This window comes from Manis javanica, chromosome 18 (genome assembly GCF_040802235.1).
Source record: "Manis javanica isolate MJ-LG chromosome 18, MJ_LKY, whole genome shotgun sequence".
Lineage (NCBI taxonomy): Eukaryota > Metazoa > Chordata > Mammalia > Pholidota > Manidae > Manis > Manis javanica.
This window is the reverse complement of record NC_133173.1, coordinates 3,173,550-3,194,220: the sequence shown is the minus strand read 5'-3', so window position 1 is coordinate 3,194,220 and position 20,671 is coordinate 3,173,550. Positions and strand designations below refer to the sequence as shown.

General features: G+C 45.0%; 1 protein-coding gene across 6 annotated transcripts in view; it reads left to right on the top strand.

The window, feature by feature from the left end:
• The window catches only part of PDE8A (phosphodiesterase 8A), a 120,078-nt gene that overhangs the window by 60,681 nt on the left and 38,726 nt on the right, over window positions 1-20,671 (top strand). For 5 of the 6 annotated variants that reach the window (XM_073227054.1, XM_073227053.1, XM_073227050.1 and 2 more), the window contains exons 2-6: window positions 472-525; window positions 1,946-2,136; window positions 9,231-9,287; window positions 10,748-10,802; window positions 16,548-16,636. In XM_073227054.1, coding sequence (XP_073083155.1) covers window positions 499-525; window positions 1,946-2,136; window positions 9,231-9,287; window positions 10,748-10,802; window positions 16,548-16,636 — 419 coding nt within the window. In that variant the 5' untranslated portion in view covers window positions 472-498. The remainder of the gene's footprint in view (window positions 1-471; window positions 526-1,945; window positions 2,137-9,230; window positions 9,288-10,747; window positions 10,803-16,547; window positions 16,637-20,671) is intronic. The other variant, XM_073227051.1, reaches the window with a different exon arrangement.

Here is a 20,671-nt window from a genome sequence, read left to right as displayed (position 1 = left end):
ATTTCATTATCTCTGTGCCATTTTAGGTATAAGACTTCAATGTCCACCAGGGGAAAGATGGAAGTTGGCATGGAAAGAACCAGTGTTCACTCAGTGTCTAATTTCTGGGGGCTCTTGATAACATTTGGGGTATTTGTGCACTTGGGTAAACGTAGAGAACTAGTTTAAGTTTGTGACTTTGTAACAAACGAGAAATTGAAACAGAGGGAAGTTGAGTCATTGCTTAAAGTCACCCACAGCTAGGAAAAGAAAAGGTGGAATCAGACTTGTTTTATTTTTCCTTTTCTGCTCTCCACCTTTCCTGGGGTTTATAAGGAGATCCCTGGGATTCTTCTGTCTAATAACTATTTAGTTCATGTAATTTTTCTCTAGAGTAGGAATTTCATTATCATCTGTGGTGCTGATTGGAGAGAAATCTTACGCAAGGTTATCTTTTTCTCCCCCATTTCTGAGCACATCTTTTTCTTCCAGGCGGCAGCCGATGTGCAGTTCGGCCCCATGAGATTTCATCCAGATCAGCTCCAGGTAGTAGCAAAGCATGCTGGGGGTTTCACACACTGGTTTTCTTCCAAGAGGGGGACAGAGATGGCCTGCAGTTACACAATGAAAATAATCTTCCATTTTATATAGGAGTATTGGATCAATGTTAAATTTCCTGAACTTGGTAACAGTACTGTGGTTATATACGAGAATGTACTTTTCTTAGGAATACACATTGAGGTAGAGGTGAAAAAAATGCAACCTACTTTTAAAAGGTTCAGAAATATAAGTGTGTGTGTGGAGAGAGAGTGCAAAAGTGGCAACATGTTAACAATTGATGAACCTAGAAGGGATATGGAAGTTCATTGTCATTCACAACTTTCCTGGAGGCATGAAATTGTGCGTCATAGAAAAGCAAAAGCATCGTCTTCTCCATGTTGCTGTGCCGGCTCTGTCCGAGACAGCATAGTCTGTAAATTCTCTCTAATGCAAAATATGAGGCAAAATAACCAACTGAAGTTCAGCTCCAAAGTCATTTGATACTCCCTGCACACAAATGCCTACTTACTATTACATTTTTAAAAAACGTGAAAAGGACTGGCTGAAACACGCTCTCTTAGGTCTTCGCATTTGTGTTTTGGCTCATTTGGGTGAACTGAGAGGAGCCAGGCCCTGGGGGCAGGGTTTCTGCTGGCTCTGTAGCCTCCTTCTCCCGGGCTGCCCCCGACTCCGCCTCTCCACCGGTGCCCCCGTTGGTCAGTCTGGGTCCAAAGGGGGACAGCGGTGTGCTTCTGAATTAGAGGCGGCCGCAGGCGCGGCTGGAGGGGAGCAGCGGAGGTGCAGGCTCCCCAGCTCGGGCCAGTTGTGGGGACGGCAGCCGTCGTCCTGGGCGGAGGCACCGACGCCCCTCTCGCACCTGGTGCTGTGCCCGTGTCACTTACCTGGCAGGTTTTGAAGTAACATTTTGGTTTACTTTAAATCTCCTCTCTTACAATCGAAGTGATTTTTTTTAACTTGGAGGAATACGTAGAATCTTGAGTCAAAACATTTAAAAACATTATTTAAAGTATTAAGTATTCTAGGAGTTTGACTGAAATAGTAGCATTTGCCATCTAAGGACTTACCTGGTTAACTTACTGCTAACTAAGGTAAATACTTGTGTGCTTTAATTGAGTTCGTTTCAAGATAAAATGCTGTATCAGGCCTTGGCTGAGTTCCGCCAGCAGGCTTATTAGCAGGAGGAGTAAAACTGCACATGCTCCACGCGCTTGGACTTCCAGACTCAGGGCAGATGGAGTGGCACTACCGGGGGAGGTGGGCGGGCGCCCCCGAGTTCCATGCAGAGGCTGTCAGTTCACATCTGGGTACTTGCCTTCAAAACACTTGGGAGTATTCTGAGGTTTGTTAATAAATGACCATTCTAACGTCCTTTTTTTTTTTAAGTGTTTGTGCTTTTTTGATTCAGGTACTTTTAGTGTTTACCAAAGAAGATAAACAGTGTAATGGATTCTGTAGGGCATGTGAAAAGGCAGGGTTTCGCTGCACAGTTACCAAGGAGGCCCAGGCTGTCCTAGGCTGTTTCCTGGACAAGCATCACGACATCGTCATCATAGACCACAGAAATCCCCGACAGCTGGATGCCGAGGCGCTGTGCAGGTGAGCCTGGGGCTCGGGCCGGTGGTCCTGCTGGCGTCTGTGGCGGTGAATGTAGCCCAGGAATACAGGAAGGTTATTTCAGTGTCTTAAGTTGCCTTCCACACATGTAAAAAAAATTACGATCTTAGAACATAATTATTTCCATGACTGATCTTTCTCTCTTGTTTTGCTTTGCTTTGATTAAAACAGTAAGAGAATATGAATGACGAAGCATTAAGGGTTCAGATGAAACCCGAATTGTAATTAACTGTAACTATCACGTGCATGTTACTGCAGTAAGAGTTATAATTTTCTAGATGTTTTTAAAGTCAGGAAATTTTTGAAAATTGTCTTCTAATGTTCGGTGGATATGCCTCAGTTATCGTACTTGCAGAATATCAACACGAGGGAATTCTGGGTGGCAGACACAAATCTAAGAAAAGCACTTTTAGAAGGAAGTTATTTGCTGCTGATGGAAGTGAGGCAGAGTGAAATGTCCATTTTATTTCATAGAAAACTTTATTTTGGGGAAGACAAATTGTAATTTTAATGTAATGTAAAATTTGATAATGTTTTACTTTTAAAGACATTTAAAATCTTGACTGTTAGGAGATAGAAAAGATTTAACCAAATATAAAAGGGTTAAAAACTGAGGTGACAAGAAAATGACATCCTATCAAAAGGTTGTTTGCAGGTCCATGGTGATTTCCACACCCTTGTTCCCTTGGCCGTGAGAACCCACCTTTCAGGTGTTCAGACAGGTGGCTTTCCCCCAGGGGTGACCCACCTCGTGAGCGCTTCCCCTCCGGCCTCGGTCTAGCGCCTGCTGTGCTGCCTGGGCCCAGGTCCCATTTCTGTCTGCCTGATCGCCCAGGTTGGTTTGGCAGGTTGCCTGCGCAGCCACTTGGCACTGCCGTGAGAGGCGGCGGCCTGAGATGTGTGCAGGAGCTCTGGCCCTGGCAGGGGGAGCCTGGGCCCTGGGTTCGGCTCTTCCTGGACCAGCTGCTTGCCTTTGTGTGACTGACTTCTGTGCAAATTTGGAGCACTTTGTTTCCAAGATCCGTTCCGCCTCTATCCTTTGATGGACAGCATGCAGAGGAGGAGAAGGAAACACCTCCATGGTGCTCGATAGTCTTGGTGGAAAGCTGCAAGGCGGGAGAGGTATCTGAGGAGGGCATCCCAAGGCCCCCATGGAAAAGGGGACGGGGAGGTGCTGAGAGACACTTGGCCTCTTTCTTGGTCTTGTCCAGGCCCAAACCTAGGCACAGGTATGTGCCGGAAGATGGGAATTTGTGTCCACAAAGATGACTGCCGGATCATCCTGTGCTATGAAACAAAGGTTAGGCCTTGGTAGTTATGCTGTACTTCTTTAGTGTGGTAAAACGTACCATAAAATTCTCTACTTTTTACGGGAGGAAATATACTATTGTTACCCATTTTGGCAATATTCTAAACAAAAAGGGTTAATTTGTCAAATTTTTATTGATATGTAAATATAATTTTATACAATTTTAATAGAATGCAAACTGGATTGTTCAATATGTAGTTTTAGAAACAGACTGTCGTGTGCGTGTCCTCTGCAAAGCCCCTACCGCCCTCCGTCCAGCCTCTGCTGGGGTTTGGGGCTCCCTGAGGGAAAGCCCTGAGTCGCGGCTCTCCATGTGGAGCCCCCCTTTGTCCAGAGCTGGCACAGGGTCCCTGGGGCAGGTTAACCCCCTTCCCCAGATTTCCAGCACTAGGGGACAGGAATGGTCTCTTCTGGGTCAGCAGCTCCGCACGGAGTGTAGTCTCACATTCAGACATGCGGCTGAGGCCGTGTCCTCCGAGTGCCTCCCCCAGCGCAGTTCCGGTGAGCCTGCCTCCAGCGCTGAAGGCTCCCGGTGGGTTTGGACGGAGCAGTGAAGTGTCAGCAGAACAGCTGTCTCCCTGTGCCGGCCGGAGAGCAGACCTCCCCAGACGTAGCTCCTCATGGCATCCCTTTCCTGAGGGCTGTGGCGCAGCCCTGGCCCCGGATCTCAGGTCTTCTCACCAGCCCTGCTCTGCCACACCTCCGTCTTGGTGGCTCGGGGTGCCGGTGGGGGTGCAATTCGTAGTGAGTTTTCTAGATGCAGGAATGGGCCCTGATTTATTTTTCTATGTCAGTTTCATCTCGATTCTGGCCCTTACCTGGCTTGTCTCCCTTAAGATCATCCCTTTAGGGGTTCCTGCCCACTGTGGACTTGTCCTTCAAGGAATCTTCCCAGACTCCCTCCTGAACCTGCTGACCCTTAGCTCTGTCCTTCCCTTCACCCTCCTTTGGGGATACCCAGTCAACACCGCCTGTGACAGGCTTTTCCTCAGTTGCTGACTTGTCTAAATGACTAGCATTCATCTGTAAGTCTCCACGGGGGACACTTGGAACTCCATGCTCTCCTTATCAAGTGCCTTGCTGAAGGCCAGATAGTCTGTGTCTGCAGTGTTTCCAAATCTGCCATTTGAGGGGCCCTGTTCTGCACGTCTTCTCAGTTCTGGGCACTGTATGTGGTACTTGAGCTACATGAATGAGGAAGACCTGGTTCTTGCCTCTGAGGACCTAAGGCTGCAGCTCGTAGGCCAAGCGATTTCAGTCCGGCCCGAAAATGCCCACAGAGGTGGAAGATATATACAGAGTGCTGTGGTGCTGGTGCTGAGGAGGCCTTCACAGAGGATGTTTGGGCTGAGTCCTGAAGAGTGATCGGGCTTTGAGAGGAGAAAGCCTGGTGTAGGAATAAGCAGGCGTCCAGAGCTCCTGTGTGCCGTGTGGGTGGCTGCTGTGTCAGGTGCGGGACTTGGCTCAGGGTGACACTGGGGCAGCAGACGTGGGCCCGATTGTGAGCACCTTGTGCACTGAGCCAGACTTTGGACTTTCCTCTGGGGGCAGCTGAGACACCAGTGCATTCTGTGTAGGGGGGCATCAAGAGCTGAGTGGCAGTTCCCTCTGGCCCCCAGCGGGAGGATAGAGAGAAGACGGAAGCCGCGGAGGCGAGGCAGGCGTCATGGGCCATCACAGGCCCTCTTCTGCGGTGCTTGGGACCAGCCCCTCCCCGCTGCCTTTCAAAAAAACCCATGAAGGTGACAAGAGGCAGAAACCGACCACAGCAGTTAAAAACCAAAGATGAGATGACAAGTGTGTCAGCAGCTGGGAGAGCAGAGAAGGACAGGGCTCCCCCTCTGTCTCTTCTCCCGGGCAGTGCAGCAGCCACTGGGTCCCAGAATGTCCTCTGTGTACGTCAGTCTCTGAGGCTGAAATACCAGTGGCCATAAGGGAAGGAAGTGGGAAGAGATTTTGCTGCACTTCCCCTGTGTCCTGCGGAGCCTGGGATGCTGGAGGGGTGCTGACCAGGGAAACAGACAGCTCGCCCCCCCACCCCTGAGCTGGCCAGAGCCCTGCTTCCAGCCCCTGCTGCCCCTTCACTCCTTATTTACTGCATCCACCAGGAAACCCGAGGCGGGCAGCAGAGCAAGGTGGACAGAGACGTTTTTCCTGCCATGTTGTGAGAAGGGACAGAGGCATAAGGAGTGGAGACAGCCTTTCCTGTACTGCAGTTTCAAAATGGCAAACCGCATGGATTCTCAGGTTTAGGCGGAGAACGGAGAGAGCGGGCTGGGCGTCTGCTCTGTGGGGCAGACCCGTGCGTGACCGCCGACTGCACTCGGAGCACCAACTGGCATTTAGGCCCAGACCTGGGAGGAGGGTGGCAGCTGATGCCGAGGGTCTAGGGAAAGCATGCGGGGGAGACTCCTGGCCTTCTCCGCTGCAGACTGTCTGCCTCGGTTGATGTCACTCCCATTCAAGGGTGAATGAGCAGGATTAAAAAGGGGCATGTAGCTGGATGGAGCTGGAGGGTATTATGCTCAGTGAAATAAGCCAGGCAGAGAAAGACAAGTACCAAATGATTTCCCTCATATGTGGAGCATAAGAACAAAGAAAAACTGAAGGAACAGAACAGCAGCAGAATCACAGAACCCAAGAATGGACTAACAGTTACCAAAGGGAAAGGGACTGTGGAGGATGGGTGGGAAGGGAGGGATAAGGGCAGGGAAAAAGAAGGGGGGCATTACGATTAGCATGTATAATGGGGGGGGCATGGGGAAGGCTGTATAACACAGTGAAGACAAGTAGTGATTCTACAGCATTTACTACGCTGATGGACAGTGACTGTAATGGGGTTTGTTGGGGGGACTTGGTGAAGGGGGGAACCTAGTAAAACAGTGTTCTTCAAAAAAAAAAAAAGGCGGGGGGGCATGTAGGAAGCTGCCAAATTATGGTGTGAAAGAACAGCCAGCCATAAAGACTAAGAATATTATTTTCTACAAGAAATTGAAGAGCCTTTTAGGAGTCATATGCTTAGTATACTGAGAAGAAACGAAGAAATATTCTTTGTGCAGCAGGAGCAGGGCTCTGTAATGAAAGGCAAAGTTTGAAAAAGGGAGGTGGGGGAAATAAAGAGCTGCATGGAGCCTCAACACGCATTAACAGAGTTAAAGTGTCTGCCGAATGCGGAGGCAGGACTGAATTCGGGGTGCCGGGTGCTCTCACCCAGTCTCTGGCTCGCTCTGGTCTGCAGACCCTTCTTACCACTCTGAATTCCATATTTTTTTATCTGCAACTCCTTCCACATGGCAGAGGGAAACAGTGGTAAAATGTAAGCAATGGAGTTGGGCTTTTGTAAAATTTAACTCATTAAAGGGCTCAGCTCTGTTATTACAGTAAGCCTCCATCATACAACGTTTTTTTCCAATTTTGTGTCAGGGTCACCATCAGAATTATTTGTGGTTGTCTGGTGTGTCTGAGGCTGGTGGTTGCCCCCAATACCCATTTCTACTCTTGCCTGTAGTTTCCTGCTACACAAAATAAGATTTCTAGTGTTTAACGGGGCAGATGGCCACCCAGAAAACACACCGTATTCCCTGGCTTTTCTGGGAGCTGGCCGGTGAGAGCGCCGTGCCTCTCCTGGGAAGCATCCGCGTAGGGGAATTCTCGCCCTTCTTCCTGCTGCCTGGGCTGTGGATGTCACGGCTAGAGCTCAGCATCTCTCCCAGACCGGGAGGAGGAAACCGCAGCCGAGGAAGAGAAGACAGAGGAGCTGCATGTCTGAAGCTGCCAAGTGCTGATACAGCCCTAGACGCCCACCTCTGCCCGTCTTTTATGTGGGAGACAAATCTCGTTTAAGCCTCTTGCAGTCCACTTCTTTGGAGGTTTCTGTTATGTGCAACCACATCAAATCCTAATGATACAGCAGCAGGCTTGGTTTTGAGAGCCGCCCAGCGTGCCTGCCCAGCCTTGCAGAATCTCACGCTGTAGACTCGTCTTCTTCCTGCCTTCTTGGAATCAGCCTTCCCAGTGCCTAGCTGTACCTGTTGGTGATGCCAGGTCATTTCTTAGTTTCCTTAAACTCTGAAGTAAAGGGTGTTCTTTTTCAACCCTGTTTCCTAACGTTTCAGTGTCCTAGCCAGTTCTTCCTTCTCATGGACGAGAAAGTCAAGAGCATACCGTTGCCTTTTCTATGTGGTATCAGATCTCCTTTGCAGGGATTGGCTTGTTTCCAGGTAAATGTGTTCTTCCCTTCCTCTTTGTCCTTAGCCCAGCACCTCTCGTTCCTGTATGCCGAGTAGTCACCCAAAACTACCTCTTGAGATCATTTGCATGGCTGCCTACTTGTTATTAAATACTCAGATCCCTTTTCTTCTAGAAGGGTGAGAGCTGGTTTGAGATGGCTGGCTGCATGCTTAAATCTGCCTTTTCTTCCTGTACATCTCTGTGATATGGCAGAAATATGACCACAAGAACAAGTACAGTCCTAAGAAGTCATGGAAATGCCATTTGTGAGCCCATGTCTCTCATTCCCTGTTTAAGATTAGCGCTCGGGTCAGTATTAGCCCGTAGGTCTGAAAAGTGAACTGGTCTCATCTCTGTGTCTGCCACGCTTCAGTCACCCTGCCAGGCTTAAACAGCCCTTCCCAGGGCCCCTCCCCCATGGCAGTGAGCTTGGCTGTTCTCCAGGCAGGGAGACCACAGTTGGACCAGGGATTGGCCCCTTGTCAGCACTCCCTGCAGTGACCTGTTGAGCGGGCTCTTCCAAGAGAGCCAGGCAGTGACCTTTAGGTCGGCTTCCTCTGGAGAGGACAGGTAGGTGGAAGCTGGAGTAGATGCTGGGAAAAGCAGAAGGCGCTGCTCCACTGGACTCACCGGAGGAGAATGTGGCTCTGCACAGAAGCAAAGGAAGGGTGACCTGGGGGAGTAGGCGAAGGACCTGAGAATGCAGAGCTCTGACCTCACCCTGCGCTGACTCCGGAGAAGGACCAGGCCCCAGGGAAACGGAGGAACTCGGCTCCCGGCCTGAAAGGAAGACAGCGCAGAAGTGTGCTGGCCTCCTGGAGAACGTGCCCAGAAAGGGACAGGGAACAGCCGAGGTGTGGTGCGTTACTTCAGTTCTGTTGGTTCGAGAAATAGAAGCACTTAGGCGTCGCAGAGCACAGAACACAATCTGAGTGACAATTTCTCGATTCAGTCCTCCATGTTTAACTTTTCCTATCAGGTGTGGATTCTCTTCTTTCTGACTGTTAAGACTACCTTGCATTTCCTAGATTTGAATTTTTATTATTACTGTTTTTGCCTGCATTCTACCTAGGAACGCTTCTTTAACCGAACCACTTAAGAGTGCAGTGGAGAGCTGCCCTCTGGGCTCCTTCCTCCACACCGTGATCGCGGCCCTCCGTTTGTCACGCACATAGACATGCGTTTCCCTTTGGTGGGCAGAGACAGATCGCCCCTCTCATGTCAGCCCATGGTAGGGAAAATTCTCCACTTGAAACCACTTAAGTTAGCAAAGGCCAGAGCAGTTAGGAGGCCCATCATGTCAGTCAGCTTTTGTATTCACACTCCGTAATTGTTAGGGTGGCCACCGCCCACTGGTCAGGAGTTTGTCCCCAGAAGAGAGAAAGATCAAGTAGCCAGGAAGGTGAGTCCAGAGTGTGAAGGGCCTTGTGCTCTGCCTTCTGCCGCTCCCCTAGCTTCAGGGGTCACCACAGTTGTTTACATGTATTTTCTTAAGAATTGCTTTAAATTTATTTTAAAATTTGTTTTTCTCTCCAAGGTCTATCAGATCATCAAAACTCTCAGAAAACACAATTATAATCGGTGTAGTACGCAGGTAAGCTTCCATTTTTCTTGATGTTAAGATGTGGGTGTCCCTGTAGTGCCAGCTTTCTACAACTCGCAGACCTTGACAGACCCTTTTTTTTTTTTTTGAGAGGGCATCTCTCATATTTATTGATCAAATGGTTGTTAACAACAATAAAATTCTGTATAGGGGACTCAATGCACAATCATTAATCAACCCCAAGCCTAATTCTCAACAGTCTCCAATCTTCTGAAGCATAACGAACAAGTTCTTACATGGTGAACAAGTTCTTACATAGTGAATAAGTTCTTACATGGTGAACAGTACAAGGGCAGTCATCACAGAAACTTTCGGTTTTGATCACACATCATGAACTATAAACAATCAGGTCAAATATGAATATTCATTTGATTTTTATACTTGATTTATATGTGAATCCCACATTTCTCCCTTATTATTATTATTATTATTATTATTATTTTTAATAAAATGCTGAAGTGGTAGGTAGATGTAAGATAAAGGTAGAAAACATAGTTTAGTGTTGTAAGAGAGGAAATGTAGATGATCAGGTGTGTGCCTGTAGACTATGTGCTAATCCGAGCTAGACAAGGGCAACAAGACATCCACGGATGCAGAAGATTTCTCTCAAAACAGGGGGGGTGAGGTTCTAAGCCTCACCTCTGTTGATCCCCAATTTCTCACCTGATAGCCCCCCTGCGACTGTGCCTGTCTTAGGTTGTTCCTCCCTTGAGGAATCTTACCCACGTGACAGACCCTTTTGACAGGTCTTTTCTTCTTTCTTCTTTCTTTTGCTCTGACAGTTAACTTCACAGTGGGAGCGTCTGCTCTTCCGCTGGGTTTTGTGATTTTGGATGGCCTTTCACTTTAGAAATAGGCGAATCACGAGAGAATTCCATTCCTAAAAGTATGACTGTTTCCCAGGTGTATCTTCCTAGGGCCTTCTAATTCCAAATGTCTTATGAAGATTTGAATTATACATAAATAGGGGAAATCTTGTATTTCCTCTTTAAATTGGAGGTAAGGAAAGAATAGAAATATGTGAGGAGAAGGGCAGTATTGAAATAAATGTTTATGTATTTTTGTAGATGGAAGAAATGTTTCTGTGGCCTTTAAACTTTTTTCCTGAACTTTGTCGGGGAGCAGGAATTTCAAAACATAAATTGGAAGTAGAAGAAAATCGGAAAGAATTTAAATTAAAAATTTTACATGTCCAATAGCTATATTGTTACACTTGTATTCTGGTTGTCAGAGTAATCTCTGTATTTCAGGTATTAATATGACTGCCAAAAAGTTAAATATGAAACTAAAACAGAAAACTGTTTTCAACTTCATACTTTCGTATGTTAACCTAATTCATCTAAAAGTGCTCATTATATGACAGTCAGAGTATCTTGTTAATTAGTAAATAGTTAAAGAGGTAGATGTGACTGATAAAGCTGTTTCTAACCCCTCACTATGTTGTCTCGCAGGGCGGACAGAGAAGAGCCCTCTGTGATGCCCCTCATCGCTGCTGGCTTTACGAGGGTACGTACCCGCTTCTTTGTTATGCAAGTGTAATTCAGCCTGAGAAATCTCTTTATCTCAGTTCAGAGCCAGCAAAAGTTGTGAATTAACTGAAGAAAATAATTTGTTGCCCTTGTGCTGTATTACGGATTGGTTTAACTTTATAACCTGGTAATCTCATCATCTACAATTCTTTGCATCCTTAGTGTCTTAAAACTATGCCTCCTCAAGTTCCTAAACATAATAACATCTCCTTTAGTGGCATACTCATGAGCATTTTGCTGTAGGTGCGGTGTTGCAGCGCTCACATGTTCAGTTCAGGGATTCCAGAAATAAGGCAAGCCAGACGTGCCAGACGTGCCAGATGTGCCAGACGTGCTCCCTTTCTCCCCACGCCCAGCTCCGCTCCGCTGGTTTCCCCCAAGCCAGAAGGCATCTGAAGGCTTCAGTCAGCTGCTGGCCAGTGAGCCTTGGAAATCACTTGGAAGAACTGTAACGCTCACTCTTGGGCAGATTGGTAGCCCAAATTTATGTCGATGAGGTAGGGCAGAAATCTCAAGCCATGAATTTAATTTAAAGTGGCTCTGGGTGGTAGTACTCCTAGGGACCTGGCTGAGGAAGCCACCTTCACCTTTGGTCCCAGAGAACTCTGCAGAGGATTCTTTAAGGGCAGCAGGCAGCACTCAGTCAGAGCTGACCAGCCCGCATGGAGCCGAGGCGTCCCGAGGGGGGAGAGACAGCAGAGAGAGACCCTCACGTCCTCGGGCGTTATCACTGTCAGGCTTGGGTTATAAAGCAATCGCACTACTACATGTGCAGAAATGAAAGACAAGACAAACCTAGATATCTGCAAGGAACAGCAAACTGTAAAAACTGACATAGCAAATTTTAAGCAGAACAAATTGAAGTTTGAGAAATGAACACATTGTAACTGAAAAAATTTACTTTTTCAGAAGAAACTGTCCAGCATGTAGAACGGAGATAAAATAACAGAAAATTAGTTAGACAGTTAAGAAATATGGACGATAGCTCATATAGGTTCAGCATGTACAAAACTAGAGTTCCGGAAAGATAGGAGAGAGAACGGGGCAGAGCGGAGGTAGTATCTGAGGAGAATTTTCCAGAACTGATCAAAGACAGATTCAGAAATTCCAACAAATCCAAAGTTGAGTAAATAAAGAGAGGACATATCATAGTGGAAGAAAAACCCAAACAAAGAGAGAGAAGATCTTAAAATTGGCCAGAGAAGGAAAATGACCCTCAACAGGATGACAGGCTAACGCAGCCGCTAGCTCTCGGCAGCGATAGATGGGAAATAAGAGAGCCGCGGAGTGATAGTTTCAATGTGGGGAAACACCTGCCGGCCTCGCATGTTATATCTAGCATAAGAATCTCTTGAAATGAGGGTGAAACGAAGACTTTGAAAAATAGGAAGACAGAGAGTTTGTAACCAGCAGCCCCCCACGGGGACGTGGTGAAGGCTGAACTTCACGCAGAAGGGAGATGAACCCCAGGGGAAGGCCGGAAAGGCAGGAAGGAATGAAGAGCAGCAGAGTGGTAAACATGTGTCACGTGAACAGTATACGAACAAGTATTTACTGTACTAAACGAACGATGATGTCTCGTCTGATCAGAGATCACAGCCAGAAGAGAACTCCAGCCCGAGAACCACGCACCCGGCTGGGCTGGCATCCCCCCTTCAGGGCACAGTTACCCCCTCCGGGGTATACACACAGCTCAGCTATCCCCCCGCTAGGGCCCTGTCCGAGGACCGTAATTGAGGAAGGACTCCAAGCACACAACGAATGAACTAGAACAGGAACCGTAAGGGGAGGGAGCACTGCGCGGAGAGGCAGGGTGAGCAGCGGCCCCGCCTCGCGCCTCCCCGCCTCCCTCTCTCCCGCTTTCCTTTTTTTTCTTCTCTGTTATGTATCTTTAAATATCACATGATACATAAAATATGATATATCTATCTAGCTATGTATAAAGCTAGACCTGAATGGAAAAATACTGACGGGGATATATAATACTCCTCTAGCAAAACGGATGTGCCGAAAGACAAGTTTTAATAAAAGCTCAGGGTTTAAATTTTGGACTATTTTAACAAACCCTCTGTCCTCAAGGTTTGTGGGGAGGAAGTAGACGCCGAAGCAGCCTCATGTCCTTATCTAGCCGGCGTGGGAGGGGTCGGGCAGTGGGAGTGTTGTGAGATTTTTATTTTTGTGGCGCATGGGCAGATTAGAGCATCACTCTGTGGGAGATACTTTGTTCTGGGGGTAATTGGTATCCTGTTTTCAAATAGTACTAATGAATCTTTGCTTTTGAGATCAGTGAAAAGGAAGGTAACCATTAATAGAACAGAAACTGATAAAACTTCCAAGTTAACAAGAGGAAATACGGAGTTTACAGCAAATTGATCAAACTGACAGACACAAGGAAGAGGAAAAGAACAGTGTGAAATCAGACATAAACGCAAAGTAAGATAGGAGGAGATAAAATCAAGTGCAAGTGAATGGGCTGAATTGTCCAATTAAAGGGTAGATTGTCAGATTGAGTTACAAAAGTACAGACATAAGGAACACAGGAATTCCAATATGACCATATAAGGTGGAATTTAGGATTTCACTTTTCACACACCCAATTTTTTTCTTTTTTTTTTTATTGGTATCATTGATGTACACTCTTATGAAGGTCTCACAAGAAAAACAATGTGGTTATTACATTCGCCCTTATTATCGAGTCCCCCAGCATACCCCAGTGCAATCACTGTCCATCAGACACACACCCAATTTTACATAGAAAGCACACAGGGTATTCTTGCTACATAGTTCTGTGGTTCCCCTCCTTTTTTGACAGTCCTCATAGTTACACACATTTCAACACCTACCCCATTCCCTGAGCTCCAGTAATCTATGTTAAATCGTATGAGGATAACCGTGTTAGCCAGTGCGAAGGGGAGTGATCTCTCAAGTACAGGTGCCCAGGCTGGAGGCTGTAGATCACCTGTTCCTAGTAGATCCTAGATCTTGCCCCCCTTAAGCTGCATGGGAAGCATTCACACCAGCAAAGGAACTTTCCCGGGTAACTTTGGGGATCTTTATATCATTACTCTTAGGCTGCAAAACTGGCTTTCTTTTTAACAAAGACCTTAGAAGCATCCACTTGCTGGTGAAACTTGTACAATAGATTATTCGCCTGCCTTGGTCGTTGGCTGACCTAGAGGCACGAGGTCTCTTTGAAAGGGCACAGATGCACTGTCGCGAATTTGCGTGTTTGGTAAGAGCTGGGTTTGAATTCTGCATAAGGAAATATATCAGCACAGCTTCGTGGCCTGGAAAGTCTCCTGGAGGAAGGTCTAGTCAGCCACGGTCCTTCTATCTGCTTGGTATGATTGAGTCATCATGAAGCTAACTTGGAAATTCAGAAATAATTGGCACCCACTTTCCCTGCCTCTTACCCAACCCGCTGCATCCAGGGGTCCTTTGAAGCCTTTTCTGGAAGCACTTTCAGGTACGTGTCCCCACAAACAGCACAGAAGCTTCAGGTAGGCGTCAGAGGTGTGTGGCTCAGGCTCTCCACTCCGTAGGTGACACGTACACGTGGATGACCAGTTCTCAGAGCCCACACGTGCTCACTGACCTTCTCGCGCGGACTCCTGTACCTTCTGTAGCTAAAGGAAGCCAAGGTGACGGCGGAGCTTCTAGACCCAGATGGAGGCTGCTTCTCCCAAGTTCCCTGGCTAGTTGGCAGTGGTGCTGCGGCTGGAGCCCTGCCCTAGACCTGAAGGCTGACACTACCGTGAGGTCTCTGCTGTTCAGGCGCCAGTCAGTGCAGGACTTCAGGGTGGCTGGAGACCTGCTTATCTCCTTAGTCAGACTTGGTGGCCGGTGAGCGCTTGCTGCCTAAATCTCAGTCTAGGGTGTGGTCTCTCTCAACACCACGTATGTATTAGAATCCCCTGGAAAACTCCTTCCCTAGAGAGTCTGTTTCACTTGGTGTTTTCAGGGACCTGCATGTTGGTATTGTGTTTTAAGATTGCAGGTAATTCTAATAATGCAGCCAAGTTGAGAACCACTGGGTGGGGCCCAGCAAAGTGGGTGTGATAGGCTCAGGAGTCGGCAGGCATGGGTCCCAGCCCTTTCACGACAAGGGGAGGTAGGTTGGGCTGGGGAGAGGAGCCTAGCTGCCTGGCTGCTCTTTAAGCAGAGGGAATAGCAGCTTGTTTCTGGAGGATCTATTGCCTTCTCTACCCTCCATGCCCTGTGGAATCCTTGAGACATAAATGGAAGTTGGAGAAGAGCAGGAAAGAAATGATGTTGAGACACACAGAGCAAAGCAGAGGCAGCGGGGCAGACCCTGGGAGCAAGGCGCTGTATGTTATGTCTGCTTAATTTTTTTTTTGTATCATTGATCTACAATTACATGAGCAGCATTATGGTTACTAGACTCCCCCCATCATCAAGTCCCCCCACATACCCATTACAGTCACTGTCCGTCAGCGTAGTGAGATGCTGTGGAGTCACTACTTGTCTTCTCTGTGTTGCACAGCCCTCCCCGTGCCCCCCCCCCATTAAGTCTGCTAATCATAATGCCCCCTTTTCCCCCTTGTCCCTCCCTTTCCATCCATCCTCCCCAGTCCCTTTCCCTTTGGTAAAGGTTAGTCCATTCTTGGGTTCTGTGAGTCTGCTTGTCTGCTTTATTTTTAACCTTGATCTCCGCCTATGGGGTAAAAAGGTTTGGATATACACATTCTTACCCGATGAGAAATCTGGTTGCATGCACGGGAGGCCATTTGTTGAACTATAGAAATGCATGTGTCTCCATGTCCCAGGATCCCCCCTCAGAGCAGGTGAGGCCAGCTAAGCCCTCGGAAAGCTGTGGGCGCCTGTCCACTTCAAGTCCCCCACCGTGGTCTGCTGGTAGTGGCACAGGCACTAGGCCCAGAAGTCTCCCCTCCTTCCTCCCAGGTCAGAGGATAAAACACTGCTCTTGAATAAGTGAATATACTCTGAAAGTTAATATAAATAGGACTTCAGTTAATACATTTCTTCCTTTTATATAGTCTAGTCTCTGCTAGTGACACACAGACAACCCTAATCCTCTTACATTAAGGCACTGGAAGACAAGCCTTCTGAGGCCCTGTTTTTTTTTTTTTTTTGAGAGGGCATCTCTCATATTTATTGATCATATGGTTGTTAACAACAATAGAATTCTGTATAGGGGACTCAATGCACAATCATTAATCAACCCCATGCCTAATTCTCAACATTCTCCAATCTTCTGAAACATAACGAACAAGTTTTTACATGGTGAACAAGTTCTTACATAGTGAATAAGTTCTTACATGGTGAACAGTGCAAGGGCAGTCATCAGAGAAACTTTCGGTTTTGATCACGCATCATGAACTATAAACAATCAGGTCAATTATGATTATTCATTTGATTTTTATACTTGATTTATATGTGAATCCCACATTTCTCCCTTATTATTATTATTATTATTATTATTATTTTTAATAAAATGCTGAAGTGGTAGGTAGATGCAAGATAAAGGTAGAAAACTTAGTTTAGTGCTGTAAGAGTGAAAAGTTAATTTGGTACCCATAAATTTTCATCTTATTTCCTGTTCATCATTACAAATAAAGTATTTTTTGGATTTCAGTTACTAAAATGAGAAGTCTGTTGAAAAGAATTATTTTTTATTGATATACATAATAATTTAAAGGTGCGTGTATGTTTATCCACAAAATCCCCTTTGTGTTTGTAGAGGTATGTGGAAAACCCCAGTCTCATGGCCTGTTACAACGAACTGCTGCAGCTGGAGTTTGGAGAGGTGCGATCGCAGCTAAAACTCAGGTAACGCTGCCGCTCCGGGAAGCCCGCCATGCCATGCAGTGTGGCGCTGCAAGTGAGACCTTTGGTTGTGGGCAGCTACCTTTTGGCCGTAACTGACCTCCTGCTAAGATGGAATGGGGTAGAGGGGTGGTGCCTCTCCTGATACAGACTTTTGGAGTCTGCCTGTTGCCTAACAAGTGGTCATGTTAGTGATTGGAGTCTCACATCTGAAGATGGGGCTTCAAAATAATAGTAGATGAAAAAGCAGGATATAGAAGTGTATATACTGAGTTATCTATTTTATTTTTTAAGGGGGATAAAAACCCTTGTAATCTATACACACATCCAACCTGTTAACATTATCTCTGGTAGGTGGTATGTTTTCTCTACAATAAGCATTTTGTAATTTGCTCTTGATAAAGTTGCTTTTTTTTTTTAAGTGAAATGAGTAGAACCTGGGTCCCTGTAGAGCAAGAAAAGGAGAAAAATTAGTAAAGTTACATGAATTTAACAGAAGAAGAAAAAAGTCAGCAGCTTTCTGTCATCCGAGGTTTCTACCTTGGGTGTTCTATTCTTTAACATTTTCCTTACCAGGGATCGAAGAGAGAATAAAATCATTCTGTTTGTATACGCCTAAGTCAGAGGAAAGGAGATCAGAATTTTGGAGTATTAAGACTGGTAGGGACCAGCCCAGGATCCTGCATGCAGGGAAGAAAAGCACTTTATAGGAGAAAGAAAGTGCAGTGCGCCAAGGACCGTGAATGAAGGTAGCAAAGAAGTGCCTGGGTACTGCTGTGTGGAGGTGGTTCTGGGCTCGGAAGGTATACGGAGGAGCTCCTTTGTGTTGCCAGATTTTGTGAGGGAGCTTGAGGTGGATGGTTGCCTGTGGGCTTGCTTTATTCCCACGCCAGTGGGGGCTGCATTTCTGGGCCCCATGGGTCGGTCGTCTACAGAAGACCACTCCTTCAAGACTGGGAGAAGTAGCTGTTTCACCTGATCTATAGAAACAAACACAGGCAAAATGAGGAGACAGAGGAATATGTTCCAAACCAAACAACAAGACAACACCTCAGAAAAAGACAATGATGAAATGGAGATAAGTAGTCTACTGAATAAAGAATTCAAGGTAATGGTTGTAAAAATGCAAACCAAAGTCAGGAGAAAAATGGATGAATGGAGCAAGAAAGTCAACAAAGAGATAGAAAATAAAGAAAACATCAAATAGAAGTCATAGAACTGGAGAATATAATAACTGGAAAGTACGCTAGAGGAGTTGGACAGCAGACCTGATGAAGCAGAAGAATAGATCAGTGAGGGGGAACGCAGGGCCATGGGACTCCCCCAGACAGAGCAGTAAAAAGAAAAAGGGATTTTAAAAAGTGAAGAAGCTTGCGGGACCGATGAGACAATGTCGGTTGGAATAGCATCTCCATTATGGGGGCCTGGAAGGGGAAGAGAGAGAAAGGGGCAGAAAACATATTTGCAGATACAATGGCTGGAAACTTAACCTAATCTGGGGACGGAACCAGATATCCAGATGCAGGAACCGAAAGAGTTCTAAATAAGATGAACCCAGAGAGATCCACACCAAGATGCATTATGATTAAAATATCAAGTAAAAGACAGAATCTCAAAAGCATTAAAACAACTTATTACATATAAGGGAGACCCCATAAGGCTATCTACATATTTTTCAGCAGAAACTTTTCAGGTCAAAAGGGAGTGGCATGATGTTTTCAAAGGGCTGAAAGGAAAAAAAAAAAACAACTTCTAACCAAGAATACTCTACTCAGCAAGATTCAGGATAGAAGGGAAGAATGGGTTCCCAGATAAGCAAAAGCCAGAGGATTTCATCACCACTAAACCAGCCTTCCAAGAAATGTTAAAGGAACTTTTCTGAGCTGAGAAGAAATGACACTAGTTATAAGAAAACTGTCAAAAGTAAAAATCTCACTGGAAAGGTAAATATATAATAAAAGTAGTAGGTTAATTACAAAGCCTACTATGAAGGTCAACAGATAAAAGTAGTAAAGCTACAATAATTAGTTAAAAGATACATTTTTAAAAGGTGTAAAATTTGACATCAAAAACAAAATGTGAGTGGGAGTAGTAAAAATAGTTTGGGAATGTGTTCAAATTTAAATTTGTTAACTTAGAAATACTATTATATATGTAAGACAATATATGCAAACTTCACAGTAACCACAAAAGCAAAACCTTATAGCAAATGTATAAAAGAAAATGAGAGAGGAATTTAAACATAGCACTAAAGAAAGTTATCAAACCAGAAAGAAAAAGAGAAGAACAAAGGAACAGAGAGGAATGGAAAAAGCAGCTAGAAAAACAAAATGACAATGAGTACATACCTATCAAAAATTAATTTAGTGTAAATGGACTGAATTATCCAATCAAAAGGCACAGAATGGCTGGATGGATAAAAAAAAAACAGAACTCATCTATGCGCTCCCTAAAAGAGACTCAATTCAGAAGTAAGGACACACAGACTGAAAGGGAACGGATGGATAAAGATGTCCCATGCAAATGGAAACAAAAAGAAAACTGGTGTATCTATCATATTAAACAAAAGAGACTTTAAAACAAAGACTGTAATAGAAGGCCAAGAAAGGCATTACATAACAATAAAGGAAAGGGGTCAACCCAGCAAGACGATATAACATTTACATGTGCTCCTGACATAGAAGCACCAAAATATAATATATAAAGCAAATATTAACAGCCCTAAAGGGAGAAATTGATAGTAATACAATAATAGCAGAAGACTTTAATACCCTACTTAGATCAATGGATCAATAATCTAGACAGAAAATGAGGAAACATCAGCTTTAATTAACCAACATATTAAACCAGATGGATATAATAGATGCATACAGAACATTCTATCCAAAAGCAGCAGAATACACATTCTTCTCAAGTATACATGCAAGATTCTCCAGGATAGATCACATGTAAGGCCACAAAACAAGTCTCAATACATTTAAGAAGACTGAAATCATATCAAGCATATTTTCTAACCACAATGGTATGAAATTAGAAATCAATTACAAGAAAACTGGAAAAACTACAAAAATGTAGAGATAAAATGACATGCTGCTGAACAACCAGTGGGTCACTGAAGAAATCCAAAGAGAAATAAAAAAATACCTAGAGATAAATGAAGGAGAAATACAACATACCAAAATCTGTGATACAGCAAAAGTGATCTTAAGGGGGAAGTTCATCGCAATAAAGACCCACCTCAAGAAACAAGAAAAATCTTAAATAATCTGACTTTACACCTTAAAGAACTAGGAAAAAAAGAACAAACCCAAAGCTAGTAGAAGGAAAGAAATAATAAAGATCAGAGCAGAAATAAATGAAATAGAGACTAAAAAGGCAGTAGAAAAGATCAACGAAATTAAGCGCTAGTACTTTGAAAATATTTTAAAAATTGACAAACTTTTAGCTAGACTCACCAAGGAAAAAAGAGAGCTCAAATAAATACAATCAGAAAGGAAAGAGAAGTTACCACTGCTACCACAGAAATACAAAGGATCAAAGAGACTTCTGTGAATAATCATTTTCCAACAAGTTGGACAGCCTTGAATAAATTAATAAATTCTTAGCAACATACAATCTTAGATGCCTGAATCATGGAGAAATAGAAAATCTGAATAGATCAATTACCAGCAAGAAGATTGAGTCAGTAATCAAAAACCTTCCAAGAAACAAAATGCCCGGATCAGATGGCTTCCCTGGTGAATTCTACCAAACACTCAAGAGAAGATTGAATACCTGTCCTCATCTATTCTCAAAACCTGAAGAGGAGGAAATACTTCCAAACATTTTTTAGATCAGTGTGACCCTGATACCAAAACAAGACAAGGACTCCACAAAAATAGAAGAGTAGAGGCCAGTATCTGTGACGAACATAGGTGCAAAAATCCTCAACAAAATATTAGCAAACCAAATTCAACAATATACTTAAAAAGATCATACAGCATGATTAAATGGAATTGATTCCAAAGATGCAAGGATCAATCTACAAATTGATTGGTG